This window comes from Manis pentadactyla, chromosome 6, assembly GCF_030020395.1.
Source record: "Manis pentadactyla isolate mManPen7 chromosome 6, mManPen7.hap1, whole genome shotgun sequence".
In the NCBI taxonomy this organism is placed as follows: Eukaryota; Metazoa; Chordata; class Mammalia; order Pholidota; family Manidae; genus Manis; species Manis pentadactyla.
In genome coordinates this window covers 26,097,464-26,110,202 of record NC_080024.1, presented here as the reverse complement: position 1 = coordinate 26,110,202, position 12,739 = coordinate 26,097,464, and the positions used below count along the sequence as shown (strand labels likewise).

The 12,739-nt window shown below is 36.0% G+C and overlaps 1 protein-coding gene across 1 annotated transcript in view; it reads right to left on the bottom strand.

The window, feature by feature from the left end:
• PTH2R (parathyroid hormone 2 receptor) overlaps positions 1-12,739 on the bottom strand; it is a 43,882-nt gene that overhangs the window by 8,078 nt on the left and 23,065 nt on the right. Inside the window, exons 7-8 of the mRNA XM_057503920.1 lie at positions 11,395-11,461; positions 3,226-3,320 (exon numbers count right to left, since the gene is read on the bottom strand). Of these exons, the coding sequence (XP_057359903.1) occupies positions 3,226-3,320; positions 11,395-11,461 (162 nt within the window). The remainder of the gene's footprint in view (positions 1-3,225; positions 3,321-11,394; positions 11,462-12,739) is intronic.

The window sequence follows — 12,739 nt, the reverse complement described above, 5'->3', positions numbered from 1 at the left end:
TTGGTGAACATTACAAGGGCAGTCATCACAGAAGCTTTCGGTTTTGGTCATGCATTATGAACTATAAACAGTCAGTTCAAATATGAATACTCATTTGATTTTTATACTTGATTTATATGTGGACACCACATTTCTCTCTTTATTATTATTATTTTTAATAAAATGTTGAAGTGGTAGGTAGATACAAGATAAAGGTAGGAAACATAGTTTAGTGTTGTAAGAGAGCAAATGTAGATGATCAGGTGTGTGCCTGTAGATTGTGTGTTAATCCAAGCTAGACCAGGGCCATAAAACATCCACGTATGCAGAAGATTTCTCTCAGAACGGGGAGAGGGGAGGTTCTAAGCCTCACCTCTGTTGATCCCTAATTTCTCACCTGATGGCCCCCCTGCGACTGTGCCTGTCTTAGGTTGTTCCTCCCTTGAGGAATCTTACCCGTCTCTGGCTAACCAGTCATCTTCTGGGGCCATACAGGGAAATGTTAAGTAAGAATCAACTTAATTTTTAAAAATATTATTTCTCTTAAGTCTTTTTCAGTACTTCTTGGCCTTGAATTAATCTTTCCTTATTTTCCACACACATAACATTTTGTAAGTGCATCTCCACTTGTATTTTTCTCACTTTGTTTAATTAAATCTCTCTCTCCTTCCCTCCTCCCCCTCTTTCTCTCAATTGTGGGTTTTTTGCAGACAGAAACCATGTCTTCTTTAATTTTGCACCTCTTGTGTGGCACAAGGAGGGCAGTCAGCGAATGAAGCTGTTGGTTATCAAGCGCCTGTTCACATCCTCCTGTTACATCCTGTACCCACTGCCTCCTTTTATTCTGACTACAACATGTGAGAGAGCTGTTATTATCCCATGTCCAGGTGAGGATAGAGGCTCAGAAAGGGAAAATATTCAACCAAAGTTTACACAGTAGTGGATTCAGCCTTAAAAATCTGTTTTCTTTATGATCATACTGCATAATAAATATTGGTTAGATTTATTCCCCAAATAATAAATATTAAATATGATTTTTGTCTAATATTGAATAGAAAGTCAAATTGGCCAAAACATTTAAGTGTTCCATTCCATCGAATCTTGCATTTTTCACATCTCTCATGTCCTTCCAGTACTGGCAATCTTTTCTTAGTTTGCAAAGGAATTGAGTTGTTAATTTAAAAGAGAAAAAATATATTAGTCATATCTGATAAATTATTTAATTTTCTTCATATCAATTAGGCTTTATAATAACTGTAACCTACAGTTTTGCAGGATGTCACCATTGGGGGAAACTGGGTAAAGGGTATATGGGATCTCTCTGTATTATTTTTATAACTGCATGTTATTCTACAATTATCTCAAAAAGTTTTGTTTAAGTTGATTATGTCAATTTATTTCAGTTTTAAGTCACTATATCAATGAAGGGATATCATATAGTTTTTAGAAGTCTTTCTCTGTGTGTGTGCACACATTCCCCTAAAAAGACTATCTCAGCTCTGTGATACATATTCAGTCTGTCAGTCTTTCAAGAGTAATATGCATGGAAAGGTATTTAAAAATTGTTTAAGACACCACCATCTGGAATATATGTATTCATACATTACATATATTCATTGCTTTGTTTTAGCAAGAATATTTGACCATTTGCTAATAAACAAATGAAAAAGAAGTTTAAAGGGACAAAAATGAGTGGGTGTAAATTTAAGTATTCAAGTAAGCCTAATCGAAGGAATGTCTCAGGGATGGAGGCACAGATTACATTTTCCTAAATCAGTTTATTTAAAAAGTGAGAGGCTACTTAAACTTGACAGTCTAAGGCCCCAGAACCTGAATACTGAATTGAATTCCCAAATTACTGCCATATAAGCTCCCACATTTTTCTCTCCAAAAGAAAGAGTCATGTCTTACTACATTTTTATCTATAGCTTAACTTTGGACATTATAAAGAATACTAAATATGTTTCAGCTATGAAAAAAAATGTATTGGCTAAAAAATACTTTCTCTGACTACTATTAGTCTAGACCCCATTCTAATTAATCACTTAAAACTTGAAGAAATTTTGAGCACCAGGTTATTTAAAATGTATTTTGAATTCTGAGTACATGATTTCAACCCTTAATAAATTATTCTCTTAAAATATTTTGAAAAATAATCCCCCATGAATGAGATCAAAATATTGTCTATTATACCTGCTGCTTAAGATCGTCACCTTTTGTTCTCTCCAAAGTTTCCCAAATCTCTTGGGCAACTTTTACTGAAAGTATAAGTTCACATCACTCAGAACAATAGAAATAAGTTGTATTATTCAGAACTAGAGAAATGACCAGCTTTCCAATACCATTCCACTTTATCATTTTGTAAAGAAGAATGAAAGGCTATTTACATTTTCCATTTTTATATCATCTTTTGGCCTTTGTTTTCACCAATGGGATATGACATGAGACCATCTATATTAGTAGAGCCAAGGCCCTTCACTATAAACCCTTATGCACCATTTCTATTATAATACAATGAATTCAACAAAGGACTCAGAGAATGTTGTTAGTTAAAAATGCTGACTATGATTTTTCATTTCTGTTTCTGAGATAACATTTCATAACAATCCAAGGCAGATGGAAATAGTTACCTGTCTAGGAAATATAAATTCAATCCACATCCAGCTGACTACTGGATACTTGTGTCCATTTGGGTAGAGGCCCCTCTTATCCAGAACTTCCAAAATGATCATTGAGAGAAGTGGACACACCTTTTTGATAATGATTGTGAACACTCAATTTGCCCTTTTCCTCATGAAAGACTGAATACTGAACCTTGCTCAATCAGTAATATGAAAGTTCTTAAAAATTTATATTTGGTAGTTGCCAATTTGATGGCAAGATTGGAAACCACTTTCTAGATTTTTTTTCAGTAATGACATTATTTTAAAACCACAGATTAAATTGTCTGCGAAGATCATTAACAAGAGATTTTCTGGGTGGACACATAGTTTACGAGAAAAATCCCAGTCTGCTAAGAATAGATTTAAAAAATATACTTAGAACTTAAGTACATTGGGAAGGTTTGGGGTTACTTGTATTTTCCTAAAATATATAGACTTTTCTGATAAAGAGCACTATTGAATCAAATTAAAATACATATTCATAAATTTATCTCTTAGAGACATTTCAGATCAATCACTATTTGTTCTTTACTCAACAGAGAAACCAAAATATTTCCTCTGATGGATGCCTGTCCTGAATTACCTGTATTGCTTTCTCGTGTCATGTCCAACTGCATTGGTCTCCCAAATTTTGGTAGCCAGAACTCTAACTGTATTCAGAAACAGAATGAAATTCAGCTGAAAGAGAAGATGATATTACAAAGAATTATTAAGTTATTCTTCAAGATGTTTATAAAAATGTATGTAAATTGAACTTTATATTCAAAGACTGAAAATTACCCATTCCATAAATGTGAATGAGGGAGTCTGAGATAAGATGTTGGAAAGCTGGTGAGTCTTGATTTGCCCTCATGAAAAAGATAAAAAGTTTCAACAGCACTGAACACTAGAAATACCAGAGAATGATCTGCTAGAATCCACAGGGCATTTGCCAACCAAAGTTCATATGAAGCCCTGCGGCAAACTGGCAGGATACAGGATGATCGTAGTTATAAATGGAACCAACTGCCCTTGTGAAATGGATGACCAAATTCTGTCTGTAATTGAGAGAGAGGAATAATAGAGTTGTTTTGGGGATGCTGTCACTCTAATGTGTGAAAAGTATTGGGTGAAATACATAAGGATTTTTATTAAAAGGCAAGTAAGATGCTGTATAAGGAAAGGCCCCCAGTGTAGACAAATAAACTGAATTTGAAATGCTACCATTGTAGGTACCACCAGAGACAATCAAGTTGTAGCTTTAAAAAAGGTGGGAAGGTATTGGTAGTTCAAGCCAATCATATGTCCAAGGACCAAGGATCAGTGACCAAATCCAAAATGAAGAGATTTTTTTTTAAAGTCTCCAGGTCTTGGATCATAAGGAAGTGGAAACTGAAGCCCTTGAGTTCCATCATTCAGGGAGATGTCTGCAGCCCAGACACGCTAGTACTTAGGAGGGATGGAAATGGAAATGTAGATCGCCAAGTGTGGTTTGTGCCCTTGCCAGAGCAATGGCCAGAGAAGAGGACCCGCCACGTTCTGCATTTCTGGGAATGACATGGTTTGCTGAGTCTTCAATCATTTCTGGAATTTGGAGAATTTGGTTATTGGGTGATTCAAGTGCCCCACTCCACAATCCAGTTGATCATCTGTATCAGCCCTTCACCTCCAGCCATTTTCTTTGCCATCCTCCCACTGACTACCCTGCGGCACCTCTCACCTCTCACCAGTTTCACAGATTTCTATAAGAACAAGGGCTGGACTTAAGCACCACACCTGCAAGGAGGACAGAGGGGTGCTGTGAGCCAGGGGAAGAAAAAAGATGTTTTCAGGCCAGTCAGAGCCGCCATTTACTGAACACACTCTAGTTTAAATGTTCACATGGATATGGGACAGGATTTTTATTATGTCCATTTATTAAGGATCTAGAAACTCCAGTTCAAATAGATTAGCTGATTTGACCTAAGCTACCCAGCTATCAGCTGGATTTGAACCAGTTCTCTGTGAGTCTGTATTGTAAATTCTTAACTAATATGTTCAGGAGGATAAAAAGATGCAAGAGTTGAGGGTCCCATTCATCCTCCTCACCTGCTAACAACACCTAGCTCCCTGACACAATCTTTTTCAATAAGAAAGTGAAAAGCTGCTTGTCTATCGTATGAGTGCTGTTTTCTGAATGGCCAAACTTACTTCATGTCCCATTAATTCCTCCCTATCTGACTACAGTTCCCAGCAGTACAGTGACGCTGGGAGTGAAAATAGTGGGAAGTGATGCTATATAACTGTTGTGTGAAGGACAAAGCCAGTGGTAGGAGCTGAAGCTGGCAGAGCTGTAGATGCAATGCCAGCTGAGCACTGGCATTTGTCACTCCCCATTCCTGGATAAGGAAGAATTATAAATGGTTTCAGATGGGCCAAGCTTAAGCTCCATCTATATTAAAATGTCCTTGACCAGAGACTCTCTCCTTAGGCCAGTAGATAACACTAAATAAATACCTGAAGCTCCCAGAAACTTCACTAAAGACGATACACACCACCAGTACATTGGTTTAATAACTAAGGGGATACATTTAAGGACAATGAAGTGAATCATGGAAAGAATTAATAAAAACTAAGATTGAGTAGCCCTTACTGCCTCAAAAGAGAGTTAAACAAAATATATGCATGCACACACATATTGATACATGAGACAACAGTTAGGTGAAACTCCAAATAATTATTCTGAATACTTTAGAAAATATACAATAAAGGGTAGTTAGAAACTAAGTTATTGATTCCTTACTACTCTAGGGTTCCTTGATGAATTGACCAGTTTTCACATAAGACAGGCATATTATTGTCTCCATTTTACAGATGGGGAATCAGCCACAGCTTACACAAATGACACGTGGTCACACAGCTAGCAAGTGGCAGAGCCCGAACGAGGCCTGTGCAGATGAGATGCACAGTGTAGACTCTTAATCACTGTATCATACTGCCCATTAAATAGAGTTAACAGCAAATTGAGATGAAAACAGAAGTTTTTTAGAGGGCAGGATAGATTAAGAAAAGATTGTAAAGGATCTAAAATATAACCAAGTTTTAAAACCAATGTTAGAAACAGCAAACAGTAGATCTGACTAAATGGGAACACAGATTGAGCGATTCAGAACACCCTTAAAGAAATCTTCACAAATGGAGGGATAAAGAACAAAGACTTATATGACATGAGGGATAAGATGCTGATATGTAAGGCATGGAGTTGAGAGTCATCATGCAGATGATTTCCCTTTCTGAAGAAAAGATAATGATAAATAGAGTGAATCAGTAAAGGCATAAGAGGAGAAAGTCCCTGCACTAAAGAGAGACCTTCTGTATCAGCCCTTAATCCCCTGCAGATGGGAAAATGACATTGTATACTGGGCAAATAGACTGAAAAAGAACAAGACTAAAGGAATCTTCTTGTGAGATTTTTGCATTTTATTTTAAAGGAGGAAAGAATAATTCTAAAATAAAATCACTTAGAGAGTCCTCGTACATCTCATGTAACCTCCTTGGAAAATTTTGCTTAAAGATGTCAGGCAAACTATAGATAAAACAAAGAAACAAAAAACAGAGAAAGTGAATAAAAGGACCATTTGTAAGCATTAAAGCCACTCACACATACCAAAAGTGGTTTTAAAATAATGCAAATATAAACATTTGATTCTTTCTCAATTAAAAATTTAAAGAGTTACTCCACGGGAACCACAAATGAATTGAATCAAAGAACTTGCCATTTCAGCCACGAAGCCTCTGGCTCCTCAGGCTCTCACTGAGGCTTTGCACCTAGAGTCCCCTCTGCCTGGATCATCCTCCCCACTGCCTCTGCTCTCCCATCCTTACTCGGTCAGCTCATTCTCAGGATTAAAGCTGAATGTCAGTTTTTCTCAGAAGCAGCAGAGAAGCCATATATTTAAAAGTTTGCCTCACCAATGACGCTTAAGCTTAATGAGAAATTTGTGTCTGACCCCTCACCATGTCTTTCCAATTATCTCACATGCAATGTCCTTGGTGTTTATTCAAGATCTGTTAAGTGAGTGAGTGAGTGATGAATGGGACTCGCCAAACCTTATGTGTATTTGAGTACATTAGAATATCCCCTTTCCATCTAGAATTTTTTACTTCTAGGTATCTATCCTAAAAGACATAATCAAAGAAAGAAGTCAGAATTTATGTATAGGAAAATCCACCATTATAAAACATGAATAAAACATCTATTTGCCATTGCCTAGTTGATCTATGCCTTTGGATACATGAATAAGGAGATGCGCTTTCTCTCAATTTTTAAATTTTCCTCCCAGGGAGGCGTCTCAATAGATCTGCGCTTGGGAAGTTTTGATGAGCAAATGTGGGGAGAAGACTGAGTCTGCTTAACTCAGCCCCTCCTTCCTGAACTTGGGAGCTTGCAGAGTAGACTTTCTCCATGGCATTTCGGCTGGGAGCCTGTCCTTCCGCATCTTGTGTCTAGGTGGGTAGATCCTGCCTAATTATGAGGTTCTTCACCAGGCCTGCATGGCTAACAGACCTAAAATCACGCCTTCCAGCCGCAGCTCCCACAGCTATGAGGGTTTCGCTTTGGTTCTCTCTCTATGTCCTTTGTTTCATATCTCAACTTTTTAGAATGTGAACTGCAAAGAGGGATGCTATGCATTTGTTTCCCTCAGAGACTCTCTGAATACATCCATCTCATCCCATATTTTGCCTTATTTTTCAATATCATGGACACAAGAAAAGTGTTTGCTTTGTTTTATATGTATACTGATGCTACATGATGAACATTTAAGTAATAGATAATAAACTCCTTAATCTATCTCAATTTATATTGAATATGAATATAATTTCAATAACTGATAACAGCTATGAAGATATAATATATAATTCATTTCTTATCAGTTAGAGATTCAATTTACAACTTAGCAACAGCATCTATGGTAAATGGTAGTACTTCAATTTTATTTGAAGTTCTATATCTGACTCACTGAGAAGGGGGAAGGAATTCTGGAGTGCAGATTTTCCTTTGGGGAAAAATCAACTTGGTATTTGCAATTCTATCACCCTGATTTCCAATTTCAGTCTCTTTAATAAAAGCTTTGAGTAGCTTTAAAATTGAGTTTTACCCAGCAATTACACTTCTAGGAATTTTCCTGAAGAAACATCACTAATTCAAAAAGATAAATGCACCTGTATGTTTATCACCACATTATTTATAATAGCCAAGACATGGAAGCAACCAAAGCATCCATTAAAGATGCATGAACAAAGAAGATGTGTTACATATACAGAATGGAATATTATTCAAACATAAAAAAGAGTGAAATAATTTTCATTTGCAACAACATGGATGAACCTAGAGGATATTGCATTAAGTGAAATAAGTCAGAGAAACACAAATACCATATGATTACACTTACATGTAGAATCTAGAAAACAAAACAAATAAACAAAAAAGAGACTGGTAAACACAAACAACAGACTGCTGGTTACTCTGTGGGGGAGAGGTATGGAGGGATGGATGAAGTAGATGAAGGGTATAAAAAAGGTACAAACTTCAATTAGAAAATGAATTAGCCACAGGAATGGAAGTACAGTATAGTGAATATAGCCAAAAATATTGTACTATCTTGATAAAGTGGCAGATGATAATAGCACTTATGGTAGTAAGCATTTAGTAGTGTATATAATTGTCAAATCACTATGTTGTACATCTGAAACCAATATAATATTGTATTGGTTTCCAATACAATAGAAAACTTAAAGAAAATGACTGAGTCTTGGACCTTTGTATTTGATCACTCTCGTTGGATAAACATTGCTGAAATGTATGTACTATAAGAAAATGGCTCTGGAAGAAATTTCTGTCTTTCAAGTATCAAAGATGCATCACTAAGTTAGTTATACATTTACAGTTTTGATGACAACAATAATTATCTTAGTTTTCCTTATTGCACATTCACATTTTAATTCAGCTAAGATGAAGCAACACACTGTTCAGGGAAATATTTTGAGGCTCTATGGCATCTCCAAAGGGATGGATTCATACAAATGGTGAATGTGGGACTGACACACCGAAAGAAGAAAAGGCATGGATTGCTGTCCCACTGTCCATGGGCAGCAGCTGCTGCTGCACTGAATGTCCCTTTGCTGCTTTTCCTAACAGCTTACAATTGTCCCAACTTTAATGCAACTCTTTAATTCCTGTATCTTTCTTTGGAAGCCTACATCAAGAGGATGGTCTCCCATGCGAAAATCTGAAGACTCTCAAAATATCATGGTTGAAGTCAGAGTCAAGCAGATAGGACTATGTGCTTTAAAGTGATTAATTAATATCATTCTAACAGTCGCACCTCCAAACTAGTTCATCTAATCCATAACCTTAATGCATCAAGAATTTTCTTATCAAAACCCCAATCTAGTCAGATTACTACCCTGCTTAAAATTTTTAAATGTCTCACCATGATTTCAAGGAAAATTCCAATGTCCTTTAGCAGAGAATATGAGTCTAATCATGATGCAAATCTCATCCAACCTTCCACTCTGATCTCTTGCATTTTCTGCAGATGCATTCTTCCTTCCAGCCACAGAACATGTGTGGCTGTCCATTCACACATTAGCATGCACTGATCTGCCTGTTAGGGGATTTCTCCTTTTCCTTCATACTTTCAGTTCCAATCTCACCTACTTGGTGTCTCCTTATAACTAAGCCTTCTGGACAGACTTTCTTGCTATCTCCTCCTCATTCGTGACTCCCTGATGGCCACAGAAAGACTTAGACAGCCTGTGTTCCCACTGCATGCACCACCATTTCCGTTGACTACCACTTCTATTCCCATGCCACACTACTGGCCACTGTTCACTGAGTGTTTTTCATAGTTAAACAACTTAATTGTCTCATCTAGTCCTTATAATAACCTTACAAAATCGGCATTGGAATCTCAAATTTCCTTTTTAGAAAGTGCAGCTTGGAGGGGCTGAATTATAGTAAAGTCGGCAACTTGAAAGAGCGCCAGGATTCAATGGAAAATGCACTATGATTTACTTTTCTCCACTGTCCTTTGCTTCAAGTCCTAATAATTTTTGGGTTTCAATAGGCCCTTCTTTTGCAAACTCAAATGCAAACTCAAATATTATATAAAAGTATTGGCAAGTTTAAGAACATTAATTTATCAATTCCAAAAAAAAGTAGTAAGACGTGGGTTATCCCCTTAAAAAGATGATCGTAAGTGACGGAGAAGCAAACACAATAGAAGAGGAACAAGGATGAAGGAAATAGAAAGATTGGTAGCATAGAAAAGGATAGGGTATCAAAGGATAAAAGGAAACTCAGAGTAGTAAACACCTTATTTTATAAAGTTATACCTTTAATTTCATTGATGTTCTCTCAGGAATATAGTTTATCACTAGATGGTTTGATGGAGTGGTTTATCACTAGAGTAATATAGGAGCATTTCATTAAAATTTAAATGATTGGAGTTTGTAAATGCAGTCACTCTCATTCATTAATCTACGATCCATTTTAAACTTCTCCTACGAGACAGAATCAGGTCCAATTTGATGACAGGCTGTTTTAGCAGGAATATGAATTGGCTTCACTAGAAGTGTTCTGTATTTTATTTGTCCCTCTAAATATTTATATCAGTGGGCTTCTGAAGTGAAGATTCCTTTTTGATCTCTTCTATATTTCCTTCTGAATTTTTCCTATGAAACAACTAAGCTTTCATCTGACTCTTAGATCTTACAAAACTTCAGCCACATTAATAGCTACCCTTCTGTACCCAATGTCAATGTGCTGACAAACTGGGTAACATTGTCCAGAAGAAAACAAAATGAGAAAAGTAACTGAAAAACAAAGAAAGACCAAAAAAAAAAAAAAAACTACAGTTAAAGGATTAGACTGCTAACTTTCAAATGATTTAACATTTAATATTGAAACATCAGTCCTTTTTTTAAGGACTTATATTCTTATAAGTTTATGTTTATATTCTTATATTTCAAACATGAGAAACAGGAAAACACAGCTAATATCCTTTCTTCATCAAACCACAGAGAAGCTAATGCAATAAAGTCTTCAAGACAGGTCAAGAGCAAACATTTTGGTGAGCTTTCTTAGATACAAAGAAGTGTTAGACTTTGCTTTCTTTTGCAACAGAGATGTAATATACAGTTGAACGATTACAGGCAGAAAGGTATAATACAATAAACATTGCTAAGTCTAGTCATTTTCCCTATCACCTATTCGACAAGATTCTGTAGGACATGTCTTGGTCTGGAATCCTCTGACTTCTTGGGGAAATAATGCCAAATAAAAGCTTTAGGCAATGTTTTGTAATGGATCATACTATCATTTTCTCTCAGTAATTCCTCTATTTTCCTGCTATTTGCCTCCTACTCTGGACCTACCAGAGTAGGTGATCAGAATACTAAAGAAGATATATAAAATAATGGATGAAAAGGGGAAAGAGTTGTAGGACCTTCCAACTGCCTGAACATGTAAATGTTCATGGATATTCTGAGGCCCTGGAATTGTCCCCACATGCTAGCTGATTAAAGGAAGGGCACGTGATTTCCTCAGGGGCTCAGTGCCAGCCATGAATATGGGTCTGTTCCCCAAACCGGACTCTCCCAACAGCTTCTGCTATAAAGTGAGAGTTTCCTAAACCTTTGTAGAACAAAGTGATAGACAAACTCTGTTGGGTTTTAGCAGCAGTTAAATTATGTGTCTTTTTTTTTTAACTATACAGGCTTTAAAACTTACCCCAATAGCTGCTAAAATTGGGGCTTGATAAATCCATCTGATGTTGCCAGCACTAAGCTCCCAGCATCTGAGACATGAAAAAGAACCTTTATGAATAAACTGGCAAAGCAAATAAGCAGTGAGAATTAAGTAGCATTTTAAGTTTTACCAAAACTCCAGCCCCAAGCTTTTATGAGACAAATAGACACACACACACACACAAATCTTTTCATAAAACACCCAAACCAGTGTGGAAAAAAATGTGAAATGAGTCCTAATGTCTATACTATTAGCTACAGAGTATTATATATATTGGTGAATTGTTTTCATAGTAACAAGAATCAAAATCATGTTTCCAGAACCACAAAAAAGTGGTAGTCCTCTAGTCCTCTATAATGTGGTGCAACTGATACTTCATTTTCACTACCACTGGATTGATGAAGTCCTCTCATTTTCAGAAGTTAAAGCAATGCTATTTTATAAAACCCTAAGATGTAGAACACTGACAATAACTAAAATAATTCTTATCTATAGAAATGCAACAGGGAACTAACAGTAATGAAAATTATTCTTGTTAATAGGAGCGTAATAGAAAAACAATGTAAATGATTTTCGTACCTAGAAATGAAAATTATGTGTGGTGGAACATAACTGATGAGTACCCTGTGAATATTGATCAGGTTTTGCCCTTCTTTTCTGACTTTATTTCAGTGTTCATTTTACTAAATATAAGCACGTGATTATTTTATTTCCCCTTTGAACAAGTTATAACATTTTACTGGTTCCCTCATTAATCAATGCGTTAAAAAAAATCTTTGACAGGTGCTCATTTTATATTTGCATGACATCCATGATTTTATCTTTTATTTTAAAAAGTTAGTTTTTAGCAGTACTTAAAAAAACATTATATAACTTACCAATTTGTTATAATTAACTTCTGCTTCCCTCCCACGCCAACTAGCATTTAAGTTATACATGAGCAGTAATCATTGTTCTTATTTTCTGATGTATTGTACGTGTCTAGAACAATACATCACATGTAGGTAGTCACTAAATATTTGTGGGCTTAAATTGAATTCAGATGAAGTTTGACCTTGAATTACAATCAATGTAAGCTTGCCTCTACGTCACTCATCCTGGTTTGTGGTAGAGGGAGGACACGGTAATAAACGGAACAGCACTGAGGAAAACTAGTTCCACTTAAAACTTCAATGAAGCACTTTAAACAATATTTTTAAGTTAAAGATACACAAATAAAAGCCTTCAGTTTCCTCCTCCTTAGACAAAACCTAGCATTGACTGCAGCAACAGTAAATGAAATCTTAAAAAGAAATTCTAGGGATATAATGATCATTTTTGAATCCTA